This window comes from Neopsephotus bourkii, unplaced genomic scaffold, assembly GCF_033783945.1.
Source record: "Neopsephotus bourkii isolate Nb327-2 ecotype Australia unplaced genomic scaffold, CSIRO-AGI_Nbou_v1 NB_1433, whole genome shotgun sequence".
Taxonomy (NCBI): Eukaryota; Metazoa; Chordata; class Aves; order Psittaciformes; family Psittacidae; genus Neopsephotus; species Neopsephotus bourkii.
In genome coordinates this window covers 5,880,694-5,901,295 of record NW_026901910.1, presented here as the reverse complement: position 1 = coordinate 5,901,295, position 20,602 = coordinate 5,880,694, and the positions used below count along the sequence as shown (strand labels likewise).

At 48.9% G+C, this 20,602-nt stretch overlaps 1 protein-coding gene across 4 annotated transcripts in view; it reads left to right on the top strand.

Annotated features, from left to right (window-relative positions):
• LOC133220461 (opioid-binding protein/cell adhesion molecule homolog) overlaps nucleotides 1-20,602 on the top strand; it is a 332,740-nt gene that overhangs the window by 211,502 nt on the left and 100,636 nt on the right. Inside the window, exon 1 of one of the 4 annotated variants that reach the window (XM_061368628.1) lies at nucleotides 15,030-15,288. The exons of the other annotated variants lie outside the window; for them this stretch is intronic. Within the exon in view, the coding sequence (XP_061224612.1) occupies nucleotides 15,267-15,288 (22 nt within the window). The 5' untranslated portion in view covers nucleotides 15,030-15,266. Of the gene's footprint in view, nucleotides 1-15,029; nucleotides 15,289-20,602 lie in introns of those variants that run through there. 4 annotated transcript variants of the gene reach the window in all.

Here is a 20,602-nt window from a genome sequence, read left to right as displayed (position 1 = left end):
AGCCTAATTCTGCGTGGGGAGGTGGTGTGAAGGTGCCATCTGCTAGCCCAGAGCAATTTAATTCAAGGGTAAGGAGCCTTAACTGGCAGCAACAAAAAAAACCTTGGTTTTCCCCTTTTTCTTCCCTTTTCATAAGGGCTCTGGTGCTGTTGGGGGATTTAGCCAATTAGCTAATATGTTTTCCACTGTTATTGTGCCTCCCTCAAAGGCTTCTGACAGCAAATTCTCCTCATCAAGTGGAAGATCTATTAAGTACCACTTATTGAAGTTTGCTAATTGCCAGCTAATAATAATAATGATAATAACAATAATAATAATGCTGATTAAGAACGCTTTTAACCCCACTGTTGATTTCAAAGGGGGGTACATGCACTGCACTCATTTCAGTTGGCATCTCTCCTGCTTTGTGGCTGAATGGGGTAAAAAGCAGGTTGGTGCATTTGATTGTCTTGTTGTGGTACAAAGAGCAGCTTGGTTTAAGGCCTGTCTACAAAAGCCTAAGTTCAGAAGCAAGAGATTTAAGAAGGAATAGAGAAGTGCAGAAGGAGAAGGCAATGTGGGGAGCATTTCATTAATTTCCTGGACAAGTGTAATTTAATTTTAATTATTTATGATTCCTCATAGCCCGCTAGTAAACGTTATGTAGTATATTCTGTAAAACTAATGAAGTCTTAGTAATAGGAGACCTTACTTAAGCCCTGCACAGAGTAGTGGGAAGATGTAGCTTGTCTCTCGCTTTCTGCTTGTTCCATCTCGGTGATGTTGTGGGCAATTATCCTCCATAGATCCCACCCAGGCTGGAATGCTGCTGCTCCAAATGTGCTCATTGTGTGGGAAGTGGATCTCGAAGCTTTTCATGTGGGTTTGCTGTACAGCTTTGTGCTTTTTGAGCTGCAATGGTGGGACAGAAGGACCCTTTGTGGGCAGTTAGAGCATCCCCATGAAGTTATAATGAAGTTGTTTATCCCCCTACATTATTCCATTTGGATTTCTGCTGCTAATTCCCAAGAGGGTAAGAAAACATGGAGCAAAGAAGGAAGGCTGCTTGCTTTGGAATTCCCCTAAAGGGAATAAAAAGCGTGTTCCTCCACCAGCATCATGGCTGGGGTTTGGGATAGGCGTGGGATGCTGGTATTCCCAAGCACTGGAGTTTTGGTGGATGGATCCTCAGGGTGGGCATGCCCAGAAGAGTATTGGGGGGGGTGGGGTTGAATGGCAACCTAAATTTGAATGTTAAAAAGCTTTTGTTCATTATTGGTGGCATATCCTCCCCCTCCCCATTTGTCACTTGGAGCGGAGCTGTCACTCTTTTAATATCAAACAAATAATAAGCTCCCTCTAAAGTGATTTTTCTGACAAGGAGCTCAATATATTAAACTTTATCTATATTTTAATAGCCAATTTCACACCAAACTGCCTTCTTAATAATGTATTTACCACCTGGGGATATTATTCCAACCCATCTGGAAAGAATTGGAAATTAACTGTCCCTAAACTGAGTCTGTGTGTGCTTTAGATGCAGCGGAGATAACAGCGGTGTCATTCCTAGGGGAAGTGGGGGAGGAAGCTCATCATGCACTGAGCAAAATGTCAGCAGCAAAGGCAATAGCTGGCGGGGAAATGAGTGCTCTCCTCTTTGCAACCAAGAGCCCAGCCCACCTCAGGAGTATTCAGCTGCTTGGGAAGCATCCGACAGCACCTCAAGGGCTTCATCTGCGCTTGTAAGAGCAGAGAGTTTGGGTTTCCAAGGATGAGGCATGGATACATGGAGAGGAATGCCAGCATCATCATACAGAATCATGGAATGGTTTGGTAAGGAAGGGACCTTAAAGCTCATCCAGTTCCACGGGCAGGGCCACCTTCCACTAGACCAGGTTGCTCTAAGCCCCATCCAACCTGCCCTCGAACACTGCCACATATGGGGCAGCTGCAGCGTCTCTGGGTATTCAGTGCCTCACCACCTTCACAGGGAAGAACTTCTCCCTAAGAAAGACACCCAAAAGAGGGGGAAAAGTTGTGTGTTGCTAATGGGAATGAATCCACTCAGACAGCACTTTTATCTTGCTCCAGTTTGGAATGCTCCTCACCGGGTCGTTCTGATCCCATCTGAGTTCACGCTGTCTGATTCAGCCCAGGCAGACTGCAGCATCCGCTCTTCATGGGTACATGCAAGTGTGTGTTTGGAAAACATCATTTTGTTTAGTCTAAGTCATATATCTACACGGTTACTGTTGCTATTTGTTTACCTCTTACAGTTTCAAGGGGTCGATCAGCTCCTTGGTGCTCAGTTGTATGTGATGGTGCCAAACCTACACCTCTGTTGTCCCCTCCAGACAGAAAATACATCTTGTGGCTCCTTTGTCCTCTAAATAGGAGAGTGATAAGGTGCTTTGTCCACAGAGCAGTGTCATCCTCGCCACAGCTTTCCAGGCTGGGTTTAAATCACATTTTGACTGTATTTCTTATCACATAGAAGCCTATCAAGGTCTATCTAGGTGACATTACTCATTCCTTACTGTGCAGAGCATCCTTTGCCTCTGTTTCATGGCAGTGAAGGCACAACAGGGATGACACTGCCCGGGACATCAAGTCCCAGCAAAAACCCCTTCCTGAGCCTCCTGGGTGCATTTGACAGGGGAGAACATCCCCATGGCATGGTGGGACAGCACAGACCTCCCTTGTACTGCTCTTCTTGGCAGGAAAATCCCAAAGGATGGGAAGTTTGAGAGTTTTTCTTGAGCACGACACCACTTGGAGGTTTGGTTGTATTATTTCTGCATGTCGAGTTGAAGCCTTGCAGTGTTTCCTTTGGGGTTTCAAATAATTAAGGGCAGCTACTACTTCAAGTCGACTAAAACATCCTAGTTTAGAGATAAAAGTGCCTCGTGTTTGTTGTTGTAATGAGTAGTTTGACATTGAGATGAAAAGCTGCTGCTGTTCGTGTTGTAAAACCCGGGTTTGACGCTGTTCTTGAACAATATCAAACTGTTTCCTTCCATTTGGAACAAGATACACTTTGATCTCAACCCCCCCCCCAAAGATGTTTCAATCAGAATGGAGAAGCAGCAGCCCTAATGATCTGAAAATAGGATCAGATTGTAAAGTGTTTCCATCATGATGTTATGTCACTTAATAACACGCTCGGAGCGGTGCTGGGTGATGCTCGGCATCATGTTTAGCGTGGTGAAATGTGGGAGAAATCATTCCAAAGCATCTAAAATACAAAAGTGAAATTGCAAAGTGAGCCCTTAAAGTCCTTAAAAATCTCATTTCTGGCATTTTGGGGTGTTGCTGAGCTCAAGAGAAGAAAGGATGCGGGTGCTTTTGTGTCTTTTCAGTCTGAAACGGAACTGAAAACAAAGTGTTGAGAAGTTGGAAGCTCCTTGTGGAATGGAACTTAGAATCATAGAAACAATTCTATGAGAGAATTCTCTAAATCCACCTATTTTAACCATGATCCCAACAGGAGGGGAAGGGCTGGGGAGGAGGAGGGGGACCCTCTGGACTGGGTCTGTGGATTTGGGCTAAGTTGTGTTTGCAGAGGGGTGGATTTGCGCATCTTTTCTCCCAAGGAACAAGGGATGAGACAAGAGGAAACGGCCTCAAGCTGCACCAGGGCAGGTTTAGATGGAGCTGAGGAACAATTCCTTCCCCAAAGGGTGCTCAGGCATTGGGACAGTCTGCCCAGGGCAGGGCTGCAGTCACCGTCCCTGCAAGTGTTCATATGCCATGGAGACGAGGCCTCAGTGCCATGGGTTGATGGTGGCCTTTGGCAGTGCTGTGGAACAGTTGGACTGAATGAGCTTAAAGCCCTTTTCCAACCTGATGGATTCTACGATTCCTGTGTTAAACTGGCATTTTGGGTACCTTTGCTTTTGTGTCACTTTGGCATTTTCGCATTGGAGATTACAGGAAGGGAGAGGGATGGAGGCCACAGGGTTTGGGGTTGCATCCTGCAGGCTCCAGAGGGCTTGGCGGTGTGGTCCTTGTGGATTTCTTAGTGTTGCTGCCTATCTGGGAGCAGGGAGGGGGCGATGGTCATCTCTGCCATGCTCAAACCGTCAGCTAAGCACAGAGACTATGTGTGACAGTCAGGTCAAGGAGGAGAAGGTGCAGAAAGGCTGCTTTAATCCTGCAAGGGGAGGATATGAGCGCTGACAGTTACCTGGGGACCCTGAGATACCACATTCCCTAACTTAATCAGACAGATAACGGGAGCAGCTAGAGCTGAGGCAGGAGCAGGAACTGCTGAACAATAGGAGCATTCCCCCCTCGGGCCCCCGTGCTGAGCTGGAGATAATCAACTCTCTCCAAATCTGTCACCGTGCGATAAGTGATGAATTAGAATCAATTATATGTTTAAAATAATAGACCTCCCCATGGTGTTACTCTCGACAGCAGTGACAGCTTCAGCCTGGCCAGTGATGGCAGCCGTGCTGGCATCGGCACCAGCAGGGCTGGGACACCTCGTGTGCCACCAGGGAGCTCAGTGTGGTCCTTTCCAAACCACCCCATTCCATAGCGGCCTTCCAGTATTTGAAGGGGGATGCGAGGATGCTGGAGAGGGGCTCCTCATCAGGGACTGCACCAATAGGACAAAGAGTGATGGGTTTAAAGTGAAACAGGGGACGTTCAGGTTAGATCTAAGGCAGAAGCTCTTCCCTGTGAGGATGGTGGGACACTGGCACAGGGTGCCCAGAGAAGCTGTGGCTGCCCCATCCCTGGCAGTGCTCAAGGCCAGGTTGAACACAAGGGCCTGGAGCAAGCTGCTCTAACAGAAGGTGTCCCTGCCTGTGGTAGGAGGTTTGAACTGGTTGATCTTAAGGTCCTTTCCAACCCAAACCATTCCATGATCTATGATTCTATTTGTAGCTTATAGGGATTTACCATTTTTGTTGCATTATTGGCCGCTTCACACGCTTGGCCTCGCTGCTGCTCTCTGTGTGGAGCAGCTATTTCTGAGCTGCTGAGTGCTGCTCTGCTAAATAACACCATTCTGAGTGTGTTTTTCCTCTCCCTCAAATGCCAGGAGGACACCTGAAGGTGTGAAAATGCAAGATTAACCTCGTGAATCATCCATCAAATGGTGCACAGTTGGTGTGCGAGTGCTGGGCTGGCAGGAGAGGAGAGAAGCATCCAGACTTGAGTGGCCTAGTGCTGGTTGGCAAATGCTCTTGTAGGGTGGTGGGGAGAGTGTGTCTGTCCATCCCAGTACTTAATTTGGGTTGAAAACAGAGATGTGGGGCTTGGATAAAGAGGAATGGCTTTAACCTGTCAGAGGGGAAACTGAGATGAGCTCTTAGGCAGAAGCTTTTCCCTGTGAGGGTGCTGAGGTGCTGACACAGGGTGCCCAGAGAAGCTGTGGCTGCCCCATCCCTGGCAGTGCTCAAGGCCAGGTTGGACACAGGGGCTTGGAGCAAGCTGCTCCAGTGGAAGGTGTCCCTGCTCATGAAACTGGATGGGCTTTAAGGTCCCTTCCAACTCAAATGACAATCTATGGTATTTAGGAAGAAAACTGGGGCCTGGGTGAACATCTCACCTGGAGGCTGTGGCTGTGTTTGAGAGCTGGTCTGGCCATTTTGGGAAGGATCAGACTGATGTGCTCGCTTTTCCTTCAGAAGCTACAGTGCTGTAGCTTGTCATGGTCTTGATGCAAAGGGCTTTGAGACCCCTGGGTTCAGTCTGTGTCCTTCCCAGGCACATTTCCATACCCAGTCGTTTCAAACAACCATGTAACCCTGCTCAGGTGTTCTCAGGTGGTTGTCATAGAATCAGCTTTCCAGGGACAATGACTCCATCACTGCCCTGGCCAGCCTGTTCCAATGCTCATCACCCTTTCCATTAAGGAGTTGTTCCTGATCTCCATCCTAAACCTCCTTTGGTGCAGCTTGAGGCTGTTTCCTCTTGTCCTGTCATTTGTTCCTTGGGAGCAGGGACCAGCCCCCTCCTGCCTCCATTCTCCTGTCAGGCAGGTGTAGGGAGCGATAAGGTCCAATTGAACTGGAGGTTCCCCAGCTCCCTGCACTGCCAGGAGGAGAAAATATTCCTTGTCCATCCCAAGTTGGATTGGAAACCTGCTCCTAGCCTGGCTTGCCTTATTACTGTGTTAAATAGCATAAGTTGCAGCCATAAAGCCCCCGGAATCATGTGCTAAACAGGGGCGCTGGGACCAGTTCTAATGGATTGAAGCGAGCGGCTCACCAGCCACAGGGGTGCCCTGGGAATTCCCTTTTGAATCTTATTTACATTCAGCCCTAACAATAGCTCCCAAGCTTGGCTATAAATAATTTCTAGGCAAGAGTTGTCTAATTAAACGTACAACAGCAAAGAAAGTACTTTTAACCACAAGGCTGGTGCCCTAATGAACGTAATCACTGCATGGGGACAGCTTAGGAAACAGAACTTGACATCTCCCGGCGGAGGCAGAGAGATGGAGGGGAACCATACTTGGGGAGAATTCCCTATCAATATTTAATTGCGTGGCGTGTAACATGCCATCGTGTTTTGAAACATCAAATGGAAGCCCCACAGAAACTGGAGAACCTTAAAAGCAGATTTGAGGAGGGGGAGCCTCTGCTTTTACAGCTGTCTGGGGAGGGACCAACATCGAAGTGCCCCTGTGGGCATGCAAATGGTTCTGTAGTTGCGAAAACAGCCTGAATTTGCAGCCTTCCCCCATCCACCACAGTCTTCTTTCTCTCCTGGTGCCTCAGTTGTGTTGTCTCCAAGGGGGGAATACAAGAATTCCCCCGGCCCTCATAGAGGCCCATCAGGAATGAGTTTTGAGAATCACGTTATCCATAACCAGCCCTGTGCCACGGTGCTGTACAGCTAAAACACAGCCAGGAGCTGGTGGGGTTTGGTGATGGGGAGAAGCTCTGTGCTGCAAATAGGTAGATCCAGCTGGAGCTTGGGATAGCAGAGAGGATATTGGGCAGAGCCTGATGCTGACCTGGGAGGTCTAGAGTCATAGAATCATGGAATACCACACTGGAAGGGACCTCAAGGATTATCTGAGCTTTTCTTGGCAAAGATAGATGTCCCAGTACCTTGTCCAGCCAAATCTTCAAGTGTCCTGTGTTGAGGATGGAGGTTATTGTCCATGTAGTTTAGGGGTGATGGAAAAGCATCTATGGCTGGTTCCCATTGGCTTTATAATGGACTCAATGCCTGTGTCTAGGGGTGAAACATGGCAGTGCCTACGCATGCTGCTGTTCACCCTGCAAAGCATTTGGGGTTCTCAAAGGACTCGGTCACAGAATGATGGGGCCGACAAACACCACCTCCATTTGGATTAGAGGTGCAGATTGATGCCAGTAGGTCCATACTGCCTTCCATCAGGATTTGGGAATAACACAGCCCTGAAATGCATATCCCTTGGTTTGTGGTGGTGGTCCTGGCAAGAGATGCTTGTATCTCTGCCTGTTGCAGCTCCGTCTACCAGCCCTTGGTGAATCCCTTCATCCCTAGGGAATATACGTCAGCTCTGCTGCGATTAATCTAATCGGCCACTGGATGTCAATGTTGCCTCATCCAATTCCAAGTGGGAAAGGCGTCTTCAGAAATGGGAAGAAAACGCTATTGTTAGGTTGGATGTTGTTTTCTTCTGCGAAGTCGGCTATTAAGCACCGTTGTACGATGGTACTGGGGAAGAAACAGTCGTTGCCCTTGTTTTGCTCAGCCAGGGTGGGATTTGAGCCAGTCATTTGAGACAAAAAGCCTCAGCAGAGGGAAAAGCTGGATGCAAAAGCATACCCCATCCTTTGAGGCACAGCTCAATGCGAGTTGTTGGTGGTTGACATCGGGTTTTTACATGGTGTTCAGGAGGATGGTGATGGCGCAAGGGAGGTTTGAGGGTGTCTAGTGGGAAAATCCAGCTCTACAAGGGGAGGTTTCTCAGCAACATGTCGAAGCAGAGCTGGATTTAAGCATTGCAGCTCGACCTCCTCTCCGTTATCCATCTTCTCATCCAGGGAAGCACAGGCAGCAGCTGCATCCCGCCAAGATTCATGAGCAAGAACGCCTCTCCCCCACCTCCTCCCTTCCTTGGAGAAGTAGTTTAAATCCAGGCCCTGGTTGGGATGCAGGTGCAGCAGTTGGCTTCTCCAGGCAATTTGCACACCCAGATGGGACATCTTGAGGGGGAACTTGGGAAGCATTGCATTTTGATGTAGGTCTAAACGTACGGCCCCAATGGGATGAGCAAGAATGGGGTGAGATGCATCTTGGTCCTCTATGTGCTCTAATATAGACCTTCCCACCAGGAATACCTGAGGTTGGAGAAGCTGTTCATGCCATTTGCTTGGGCAGCACACCCCTGGCAGTGAGACCTGAGGGCTGGTGAGGGCTCCTTGCTCTCGCTGGAACCTCTGCAGCAGTTAAAGGCAGGACGTTGCTCCCCTGAGCTGTCAGCTTGTTCCTAAAAAGGGAGGAAAATGGATTTGTGATTTCCATCCCTTTGGAATTGCCTCCCTCCCCCACCCCCCTTCACGTTGGGTTCATTTGAGCGCGTTAATAGCTCAAATTTAATGATAAGTCTAAGGGAATTCATTTATAAGATAAATAAGATGTTATTAGTACATTAGTGGCAAAAAATGCACAAGGACACTGCTAATCTAAGGTGAAAATGCCTTCCTGCGTGAAATTTAATTAGCAGATTGTGTTCTATTAGTGACTTTTATGGGGAGTTCATGAAAATGAATACAAATATGATGCACACAGCCTCTCGAGTGCAGTGAGAGCCTAGCTAATAGAGCCTCCCTCTCCCTGCCACACTGCTGCTAGCATGGAAAACACCAATGTGCATCCTACCCCCTTGCCAGAAGAGGACTTTCTGGAGGCAGAGGGATAGCCTGGGGCCACCTTGAACACTGCCAGGGATGGGGCAGCCACAGCTTCTCTGGGCACCCTGTGCCAGCGCCTCAGCACCCTCACAGGGAAGAGCTTCTGCCTAAGAGCTCAGCTCAGTCTCCCCTTGGGCAGGTTAAAGCCATTCCCCTTGGCCTGTCCCTACAGCCCCTCTCCAGGCTTCTTGTAGGCCCCCATAAGGCATTGGAAGGCTGCTCTAAGGTCTCCCCTGAGCTTTATCTTCTCTATGCTGAAGCCTGTCCCATAAGTTGAGTGAAATGTAACGGGGGAATCAGAAACATCCCATCTTTTCCCTCTGCCTGCACAAGCAGCTTGTTGGAGCAGCATCTCTGTGACAAGAGCAGTGATCTCCTTCATGCTTTGAATTCTCTCCCCAGCCAGATGTCCTGCAGCACTCAGGACTGGTAGCAGAGGATGCCAGGTCCTGCAAAGGGTCCACCACAGAGCTTCAGCCTCACACTGCCATGCGCTGCTGTTCGTGCAGGGCTGTTGGCGTGCGGTAGCTGCGGGGGAATGGATCCCATCCAAGAACATCATACATCTTTTAAAGACTCGTGTTCCCTTAGCAAGCCTGAGGGTGTTGTGCAGCTGCTAGTGCCAGGTTGTGCTGCAATCAGGCTGTAGACGTGTCACTTTTGGTGTCCCTTTTCCTTCTGGCTCACCTTGCAGAGCCGGTGCAGCACGGACTTCCATGATGGATGATGGATTGGACTTCGAGAATCCCAGACTGGTTTGGGTGCAAAGAGACCTTAAACCGCATCCAGTTCCAGCCCCCTGCCATGGGTAGGGACACCTTCCACTAGAGCAGGTTGCTTCAAGCCCCTGTGTCCAACCTGGCCTTGAACCCTGCCAGAGATAGAGCATTCACTTCTTTTGGGCTGCCTGTTCCAGTGTCTCACCATCCTCACAGGGAAGAGCTGAGTCTTCCTTGGTTTTGTGCTTGGGGTGTTCCCAGAGCTGGAAAACATTCCTGTGCTGGATGTTGTTTTGAGACCTTATAGATGACTTAGGAAGGGAAAACATCTTGGCATTAGCAACAAGAAGGGAATGAAATGAAGAGGATTTCTGTTCTCCTTCTTTCCTGGAAAGACTCTTTATACCTTTGGGAATCCATCCAATCCATTTCAGCCCATTCAGACCTGGTCCCAGCCGCTAAGGAAGGTATCCCTTAGTGATGCTGCTAGCCAAAATCCATGTGAGATTCAAACTGGTGGTGCCTCTGGGGTGGGCATCATGCAGCAGGTGATGTGATGCACATGTGATCTTCGAAGGTGATAGTGAGGGTGTTTAGCCACCAGAGGAGCAGAGCACTGGGAAATAGCCTAAAAGCACTCACCTTCCCCATGGAAGACTTGTCCCATCCCTTGTACTGATGCAGAATGAACCTGATGAGGCTTTTGAGGCTGGGGGGAGAGTCCTTGGGTTACTGTTGCTGACGTAGGAGGCATCTGGTGGTGGTTTGAAGGATGCTTTCCTCCCATCTGCGGGTGTAGGATCCAGCTTTTGCTGCTTTCCTTGCCGAGCAGAGTCAGAACAGTGAAGCAAATGCATGGGGAGTCATTACTCATGCAGATGATCCTCACAATTCAATAGAGGTAATTAGGAGAATGATGGAGGAAATTAGCACTTTCAGTGGCTTTATTAATATTAATAAAATGATTCCACGGTTAAAAATAATAACAATAATAATATTAATAAAACAAATAGCAAACTGCACAAGAGCTGTGCCCAGCTATCGAGGATGCTCAGGCAGTGCTCAACCAGTAGCTTGAATTAGGCTTTAGGGACAGGTTGTAGAAGGCAGGATGGGTTGGGGCCTATTTGAGGGTGACTCCTTGTTGATCTTCCACATTAGGGAGAAGAGCTGAAGCTCAGTGCATCCTTAAGGCATTAGGAATTGAGTGGCTTGTCTTTAATGTGCCAGTGGTCTTGACAATAGGGTGTTCTGATGCCTCTAGTCTTCTTGCATCTTCACCTGCTTGTCTCTAGTGGTCCTGGCAGGAGAACTTTCCCATGTCTGCATTTGCCACAGGTTTGGTGTAATGTGGTTCCTACATCTTCCATGAAGACCCATTCCCAGGTCATGCTCCCAGCTGTGATTCCCATTCCCTTTTGTATTGATGGCAGTAGAGGGCTGTGGAGCACTGCCACCAAAGAGCCTTGGGATAGCTCTTGAGCTCCCTGTGCCAGTGGCACACCAGATATGCTGGAGTATTTGGAGGAGGTTATTTGCAGGGGTTGAGGAGCTGATCACATTAAAGGCAGCATTATTAATGAAAAGAGATGACAAATGTATTTAGACATGTAAAGATTTAATTAGGCTTTTTATTATTAAAACATTGCTGAAAGTGCTTATTGAAACCCTCTGCTTTCTTCTGAGATCAAGGATTCTTGCATCCTAAGAGGAGGATTTGGTGTAAGGAAGGGAATAACTGGTACCAAGTGGATTTGCAGAAGGCAATAAGACTTTTGCTTTGGATCTTGGACACAGGATTCAGCCTGGCTGTACCCATGGGGATACCTGCCTACAGTTGACTCTTTTGGGAAGGCATTTTTGCAGTCATTGGAGCGCTTTGCTTGCTATGAAGGACATCTGAAGAGGTTCAGTATTGGGCTGGGGACTGTGCTTTATGTGGAGGATGGCACCAGAAGAGACCGTGGATGGGCTGTTGGACTCGTGACTCCTTCTCCATCCATGCATATGTCTAAAAACCTTCCTGATGGAGCAAAGAGAAGATGCTCAGAGACCCACTGAGGTCTAAGCTGTGTGCCTGGGGCACTGGAGAGCAGCTGTTTGTTGTCACTCCATGGGGAGCTGTGACTATGCCAGGAACAGCTCTCTCCAGCTTGTCCTGATTGCACTGGTGTTCCTGAGATAGAGATGCCTGTCTGGTGGGTGGTGCCAATTCCCAGAGCTTTCTCCATCCATCTTTATTTAAATGGGAAAAGATCAGAGCAGCTGAACCCATTGTTTTAATGATAGATTCCATTATATCAGACTGTAATTGCAAAAAATCAGTTGCTGTGATTAAAACCTCACAGATATGGCGGCTTTCTGCTGGTGCTTTACATGAGATAGAATCACACCATCCCAGACTGATTTGGGTTGGAAAGGACCCTAAAGCTCATCCAGTTGCAACCCCTGCCACGGGCAGGGACCCCTTCCACTGGAGCAGCTTGCTCCAAGCCCCTGTGTCCAACCTGGCCTTGAGCACTGCCAGGGATGGGGCAGCCACAGCTTCTCTGGGCACCCTGTGCCAGCGCCTCAGCAGCCTCACAGGGAAGAGCTTCTGCCTTACAGCCAAACTGAACTCCTTCTGTCTCAGTTTGAATCCATCACCCCTTGTCCTATCACTACAGTCCCTGATGCACAGTCCCTCTGCAGCATCCTTGTAGCCCCCTTCAGACACTGGAAGCTGCTCTGAGGTCTCCACACTTCTTCTCTTCTCCAGCCTGAACAGACTCAGTGTTCTCAGCCTGGCTCCATACAGGAGCTCCTCCAGCCCCTGCTCATCCTCATGGCCTCCTCTGGCCTTGCTCCAACAGCTCCATGTCCTTCTGATATTGGGGACACCAGCACTGCACACAGTGCTGCAAGTGGGGTCTCATGAAAGCAGAGCAGAGGGGTAGGATCACCTCTTTTGACCTGCTGCTCACACTGCTGGGGATGCAGCCCAGCACACAGGGGGTTTCTGCTTGTGAGCACACACTGATGCAGCTCATGCTCAGTTTCATATAGACCAGCACCCCTAAGACCTTCTCCAAGCATCTCCAAAGACCCCCATCCTCTACTCCTTATTGCTCGGGATCCTCATGGAACCCAGTGCTTCATCTCCAGTGAGCTGCCCCTGCATCTCTGGAATTGGGAACCAGACGGGTTTCCCTCTCCATCCATGGAACCATGCCCAGGTCCATATATCCTGCACTGAGGTGACAGAACCAGCGAGGAAGGGGGCAAGTATTTCCATTGCTGAGGAATTTGCAAGGCTGGCAGTTTGGAGGGAGGAGGGGGGGAAGCAACCCTATCTCCCAAATTGTAAATTAAGCAGATCTGGTCAGGAACTGTCACGGCAGCAGAAGAAATATGGAACCTCTGGGGTCGTGTATGCAGAGTAATTTTTCTGACTGTAACTCTACTTAAAAGCAAAGATATGATGAAAACGCTGAGAGCATTTTAAACGGACCCAGTAGAGATTGGATTCAGCTTCAGGGGAGCCTGTATTGGGTGTTGGTTTACTCTAAACTCCCTGACACCAGGGTTTCATGTGTGGCTGAGAGATAAATCACTTAAAATAGTCTATTTTCAGTGTTTTTAGTCGATTGTGGTGGGTTGCAATCCAAGAGGGTGGTAGTGTCGAGGCAACGCATTGCTGCTTGCTCCCCACCTTGATTCAGGGTGCAGATAGGCTTTGGATGGGCCAGGTTTCTGAATGATGGAGACCCCGATGAGGTGAAGCTGACTTGGCAAGGTCTGTGTGTGCATCAGGCTCCCTGGAGAGCACAAAGCAACCATGTGAGAGATGATGGGATAAGGCTCATTTTAAGGAGCTATAAGAGGAAAAGGGATGAGGACTTCATAAAACATAACCCAACGTGAACTTCCCTCGGGAGTACATCAAGCTCCAGTCTTGGTTCTGCTCCTTGGTCTTTGCCTTTGGCTTAGAAGCAGTGAACAAGGTGCCTGGCTTTTCCCCTGTGCTGTGCAAAGCAAGCCTGGTTGAAACTCTGCTTTAAGCCCTTTGAAACAAGCCTGGACCCTGAAGCTGTCAATCTGTGGTGTGTTGTATTCCAGGACATGCTGTGTACAGGGAGTTTAGAGGGAGAGAAGCAGGAAAGATGCATCATCACCTCTCCTTGGCATGCAAGAATAGGGAAGGGGTGTATTGTCCTCCCTAGTCTCTGTCAAGGCAGAGGCAGGATCTTGGGTCCACTGGGGTGATGGACAGAGTGAAGAGTGTGTTACTCCTTGGTGAGGTTTGTGGAGCCATTTTGGACATTACAAGGCCTGAGGAAAGGAGGAAGAAAAGTTTGGAGCTCATGCCCATCTCTGTGTGAGATACTCTGTGGTGGTGCTCCTGCCTCCCTTGGCCATCCTCTCCACAAAAAGCAGGATGTCTGGACCAGGCACATCATGCTGGGCAGCAAATGAGTAGCCAAAGCTGTGTGGAGACCTCATAACAGCTTCCAGTATCTGAAGGGGGCTACAGGGATGCTGGAGAGGGACCTGTATCAAGGACTGGGTGGTCCTTTCCAACCCAGACTAGTCTGGGATTCTATGATTCCATGAAATGTAATTCCCTTGGGTGTATTTGGAGTGACAGCCAAGCCAACCTGTGCTCCTTCATAACGTGGTTCATGGAGAAAGATGGGACAGCCAGCCCCATGGGCCCATCCTTTTGCTCTGGCATCAGGCATCCCATTTCAGGGGAGGTTTCTAATGCAGCCGTAATAGGTAGATCCTCCTTTTAGGAGCATGGGAATGCCCCAAATCGTTGCCCCAGTAGATATTAATAAAGGTGGGTTTGATGGTTGGTAAGTGGTGGGTGCATTCGCGTATGCCCCCAGGAAATGCAGCATCTGGATATTCAGGATAATGATGTGACAGAAGAAATTGGGATGGGGAGAAGAGTGACAACCACCCCAGCTTTGCCCTCTCTTCCCTCCATCTTCCTCCCTGCATCCCCTGGATTTCAGTGGTGCCAGATTTTCATCCCATGTGTTGGAAACAATATCTTGGAGCCATTCATTTCCCGTTTAATTGGCTATTGGGGAGAAAATAACCAAGGGAAGTCATGCAGGGGAACTTCTCCTCGGTGCTTTTTTTGGCAACAGAGTCACAACAGCCTTAAATTTATTTATTTAATTGCATTATTAAAAGCATAAATAAAAATAAATCCAGGAGAGCAGGCGGATCTCTGCTTTGCAGCTCTAAAATAGAACTATAAATGCCATGGAGCACTGGGGGAATGATTTATTAGCCTGTTATTGTGAGTGACTGGGATGCTTTCGATGGAGTCCTTGCTAATTTCTAACAGCTGCATTAAATCACAGCTGCTATCAAGCTGTTATAATATAATCACCCAATGGTCTGCAACCTAGGGTCAGTGCTGGAGCCTTTCGTTTGCTTCCTATCTCAGCCCTCTGAAGGTGTTGGGGGGAAATAAATAGGACTCATTGTAGTGGCCTCATTTTATCATCCAGGAGTTGATAATAAATAAAACCTCTATAAAACTTTTCCTAAAAGGAGGTTGGCTCAGAATTTGCAACGAGGAGAAACCTTGTTTTGTGCTTAGATACGGTCAGGACTCCTGGGTCCTATTTCTAGGGCTGAAAGGGAGCTTGTCTTTGCTGATTTATTGGGAAGATGGAGGAATTTGGCTGCAGATGGGGCTGGAAGGATGGGAGAAGGACCTGGAGCAGGTAGGAACGTCTGTCTTGGCTCCTTTGCCTTCGTTGTTTCAGACGAGTCACTTAAATTTCCCTACAGCTCGCCTGCTTTCCCCTCCTTTGACAAATAACGTGTGTGTTTATGTGGCTGAGCTCCGGAGGGGGTTAATACTTGGCCTGGAAATCTCTTTAGAAGTGCCAATTTGTAGCAACAGAGAAAACAACAATGAATAAGAGAGCCTGGGAGGTCTAGAAGTGAGCAAGCGGCTGCTTATCAGGCCGGTGGCTTGCGGAGCCAGCCGCAATAGCAGGGATGGGTTTAAAGGGTGAAGGAGATAGGAGGGAGGGAGGAAAAAAATAACCCGAGTAAATAAAACCAAAGCAGTTAGGAAGAAAATGCCACCCATCTGCAAGGCTCCTATTTTTCTTGATGGGTTTGCTTAATGTTTGAGCAGCTGCTTAACATGACAATAGAGTCGTGAGGAGATGCAGGATGGGTGAGGAAAGGATGGAGCTTTCCAGCTCATCCTGCTCACTGGGGCTCTGATTTAGGGATGAATAGCCCTGGACAGGGGGATGCTGTGTCTTGAATCCAGCCTGGGAAGCGTTTTGGAACGCTGCTGTTGCAGTGATTTGTCCTTGTTTGAATTGGAGGGGGGGTAAAGGGGGCTTTGCCCTGAATACAGCCAAAGGAACCTCAGGGCTACTTGGTGGTGAAGGAGCCAGCTCCTGGTGGCTGCTCCAAAGCCGTGTGCCCATTGGGAATGGAGCACAGAGCAATGCTTTGGAGGGACCTTTGGCTTCCAGCGTGGCTTGAGGCAGGTCTCTTATTCCTCCAACGGAATTTGGCTTCCTTTGTCTTTTCCTACCTCGTTATTCTCTCTGCAGAACGGGATAACAAGCTCTTGCAGCTTGCAGGCTGTTTCCTTGCTGCGGTATCGGAGGTTGTCGGGTTGTCAGCAACCCGGAGATAGCAGGGATTGCTGACAGCAGGCAGAACTGTGTACAGAAACCTTGCTCAGCCTTTGAAACCGCAGGTAAACCTCCCCCAAGGTTACTATTCCTCATAAAACGTGCTTAGTTTTGTCTGCTGCAAACCTAGATTTTAATCCCAGAATCCATTCTCTTTGAAGAGAATTGGGTTGGAGTCGCAAGTAAATGGCTCAGACCAGGCTGACTTGAAGAGATGAATTAAAGCTGACCTAGGAAGATGGAGATGTTCCCATCCCCACCTCGGCTTTGCCACTTGCATATTTATCTCTTTGTGCCCAATACCCCTGAGAATAAATCAGCAGTGAGATGTGCATGGAGCAGATCCGCTGGTTCAGATAGTGAGGTCCCTGTGCTGGCATTTACCCACAGCTCAAATCAAACTCCCAGTGAACTTATCCAAAGCCTGCAGGAGCCAAGATCCTTCCTTCACCCGATGTTTCCCCCCCTTCCTTTTAGCCCTTAGAAACAAGTATTTCAAAGGAGGAAAAACATCATCTGCAGTGGGCATGGTGAGGAAAGACTGCAAACACTGAGAATTCTGATTTCCCCTGGGATTTGCAGCCTGGGAAGTTCAGACAAGCAACGAGTAAGTGTTTTAGACCTTTACCTGCTTAACACAACAGCCCAAGATACCCGCTGCAGGGGTGAGAGGAGGTAAAGAGACCCTGCTCTGCCGCCATCCCTCCTGCCTCTTCCAGCAGCACAGGCAGGAGATGGATGCTCCTGGAAGCCAGCTTGTCCCATCAGTGAGATGTTCCAAAGGCTCATGTGTGTTGGCCCGTTGCCTCGGGAAGGAGAGCGGGTGAGAAATGAGTGTGTCAAGGCAGAAGCAGGATTCTGGGCTTCCTGGTGATAGACAGGCTGTGCTGCTCCATAGTGAGAACCATGGGGCTGCTGGGGACCATCCTAGGAGGAGAGGACCACGTTGGAGGGGTATATGGTGGGCAGGTTGAGCACTGTGCAGTGCTTCAGCTCTCTACAGCACAAGCTGTTGCTTGCAGGGGAATCCAGGTTTTCAGTCTATGGAATTAGGCATATTTTCCTCTTGCTTTCCCTCTTTAGCTTTACATCTTGTTGTCTTGGCTGCTCTGCTGATACAGAGGCAGAGCTGAGAGTGGGGTTGGTCTGCAAACCCTGTAGCTCTACAGTTAGACATGCCTGCATAGCATGGGGAGAGGTTTGATGCTCAGCCCAGCGCTGGGGAACACTGGTCCTCCTATCGCCCAGCATGGGAGAAGTTGTTATCCCAACCAGCTCTGTGATGAGTGGCTCTTGTGTCACCCAGGGGTGAAAAATAGCAATACCCACTGAGCAAAACAGGTAGATATGGTTTTCCTTCCTGCCACCTTCTGAATAGGTGCTGGGGATACTGCTTCGAAGCCTCCCAGGACAACCAAGACCGTGGTTTCCCTCTTGCAGCATCTCGTGGAGGTGGCACAAGCGTGTTCTGATCGTTTCCACGTCTTTGTATTTTGTAAATAAGCCCAGAGGCTACACGATGTCTTCGTGTTTGGAAATAGCATCAACAGGGCTCTGCGCTATCTATTTATTTGTTCTTTTATTAGTTCAGTTAAGAGCTCGCAAAACGCTTTGCAAGCAGCAATGAAATGAGCCTTGTAATGTTGGCAGGAGAGGGAAGAAACGTTCCTGCTCCGCTTGGCAGTGCCTGTGCTTGCTGTAGGGATGTGGGGGGCTTTTTGAGGTGGCATCTGGGGGAAATGGGGCCATTGTGTTGCCCCATGCTTGGTCACACTGATGGGAGGGTGCAGTGAGCTGGAAACAAGAGCAGCTTGTCTGCCCCTACTACTCATAACCTACATTGCTTATAAATAGGACTTTGGGCCATAAGGGGATGGAACTGAAGGTTCAGAGCAAGAAGGGGCATTTTGTAACCTCAGACCTGCTCTTGTCTTGGGGGGAACATGGATTCTGACACCCTCGAGTTGCAGTGTGCCATGTTCCCATTCCCCTGAGCATCCCCACTATGGAAAACCCATATCCTTTGGGCTGGTATTGAAGCATGAGGCTTTTAATCTCTGTAATCCCCCACCCTTCCCTTTCTTTCTCTTGTCTACTTATAGAACAGTTTGGGTTGGAAAGGGCTTTAAGATCATCCAGTTCCAACCCTTCCAATTCCCTCCTTTTTGCCCCACTCTGGTTTTTCCCTCTGCTTCCCAGTGATGTGGGAAATGCGGGCTTGCTGGAAGCATCTCTTTGGCAGATGCCTGCAAGGACTATCAATGCAGTGGGGTTTTGTTGTGCTGTTTTGGTGGAGCAGCCTGAACTTTGGCGTGTTTTGATATGGAAATGTTTTGGCACCGAAGCAAAATGTCACATGGCTGTGATGGCCCCCCCTGCCTCTTCCCTAGAAGGTTGGGTTTGAAGGGAAAGACCGCATGGGAGTTGAACACATGCCCAAAAGCACGAAATACCAACAGGAATGGCAACAACAACAAAGAAATCTTGGCATCACAAATGAAATCTTCACATTTTGCTTTGCCTTAGAATAAAAAGAAATCCTGGATCGTTGTCAGAAATCCTGCTGGAAAGTGAAATCATGGGATCATGGAATGGTTTGGGTTGGAAGGGATCTTAAAGCTCATCTAGCTCCAAACCCTTGCCATGGATAGGGACACCTTCCATTAGACCAAGTTGCTTCAAGCCCCATCCAACCTGGCCTTGGGGATGCATACACCTCTGCTTCAGCTGGGATTGCATGTTCCTAGAAGGATTTTATGGAAGATGGGAGCTTTTATCCATGCATTTAGGTTGTGAGGACGGTGTTGGAGGGGTGTTCATCGCTAAACCAGCCCCATAGTTGGACGTTAGGGAAGAGAATGGGTCTTGAGTTTGCATTTTCTGCCCAGGAGAGCTCACGACCACGATCAGGTTGAGGAATAAGCTGTGGTGGTTTTTTTTGGTCACAATTACCTCAGTGTGTTTTTCTGTTTGCTAAATTCCTGCGATAAAATGCATTAAATGTAACAGCAGAGAAAATAAAAGTTCCCTTTGTACAGAGAGCCTGATCGAGTGTGAAGATAAACCAAGATAAAACAACTGGGAAAATTAAGTGGGAGAAATAAATCCTGCTGGAGAGAGGCAGGGGGATGGAGGGGGAGAGCTCTGTGTGTGCCATTGCCTGGGCAGTGGTCAGTGCAGCTCTGAATAGCATTCCCCAAGCTTTTATCTGGGGAATGGGGGGATGCTTTGCTGCACCCCAGTTCCAACGTGCTGGAGGATGCTCAGCTTGTGGCTGTTGAGCCTGGAGAAGAGAAGCTGTGTGGAGACCTCAGAGCAGCTTCCAGTGACTGAAGGGGGATACAAGGATGCTGGAGAGGGGGACAGCATCAGGGACTGTACAATAGGACAAGGGGTGATGGGTTCAAACTGAAACAGGGGAAGCCCAGGATGGAGATAAGGAAGTTCTTCCCTGTGAGGGTGCTGAGGCGCTGGCACAGGGTGCCCAGAGAAGCTGTGGCTGCCCCATCCCTTGCAGTGCTCAAGGCCAGGTTGGACACAGGGGCTTGGAGCAAGCTGCTCCAGTGGAAGGGCTCCCTGCCTGTGGCAGGGGTTGGAGCTGGATGAGCTTTAAGGTCTCTTCAACACAAACCATTCCATGGTTCTGTGGTCCCTGCTGTGCCAGGGTGTGCATGCACAGGGTAAAGAAACAGAGACTGTTTGGCAGCAATTGGGAAAAGGAAGAAGCAGGGCTGTGGGGGAAGAGGTGTCTGCAGGCAGTGCCAAATACGCTGGGGAAAAATTAGCAGCTGCAAGTGTGCAAGAGAAAAGGTGGAGAAGAGAAGGGATGGGGACAGATGGAGAGAAAGAGGAGGTGGAAAGGAGGAGGAGGTGGGAGAAAAGGGAGGAGGGGATAGTAGTGCAGAAAGATATTAGTTAAAAATCTCATAGCCCCGAGCCCAGATGCCATCTGCACGTAGCAGGATACCAACGAGATACAGCGCTCTCTATTCACCATGGAGTTGTTATGTGTATCTTGGCCAGATAGTGTAGCCAGGATGTTCAGGAATAGAGATTTCACATGCCCCAGGAGAGAGATGCCTTGAAAGACCCCGGTTTTCGGGAGGCACCGGCAGCTCTCTGCAGACAGGGACTGGGAAGAAGCTTTGAAACGGCTTCTTTGGGCTTTCCAGAGGGAGATCTGGGAACTTCCACCAGTGCTGGAGGGTGGAGGATTAGTTCTTTGATTAAACAAGGCCATGTCCTCCAAGGACTGCTTTCCCCTCCAGCTCTGCTGGGTTTTTGCTTCAGTGGGTTTGGCATTAACCCCTTCAGCTCAAATTTCATTTTAGGGGAAAAAAAGGACAAAAAAAACCCCATTTTCCATTCTATTTTC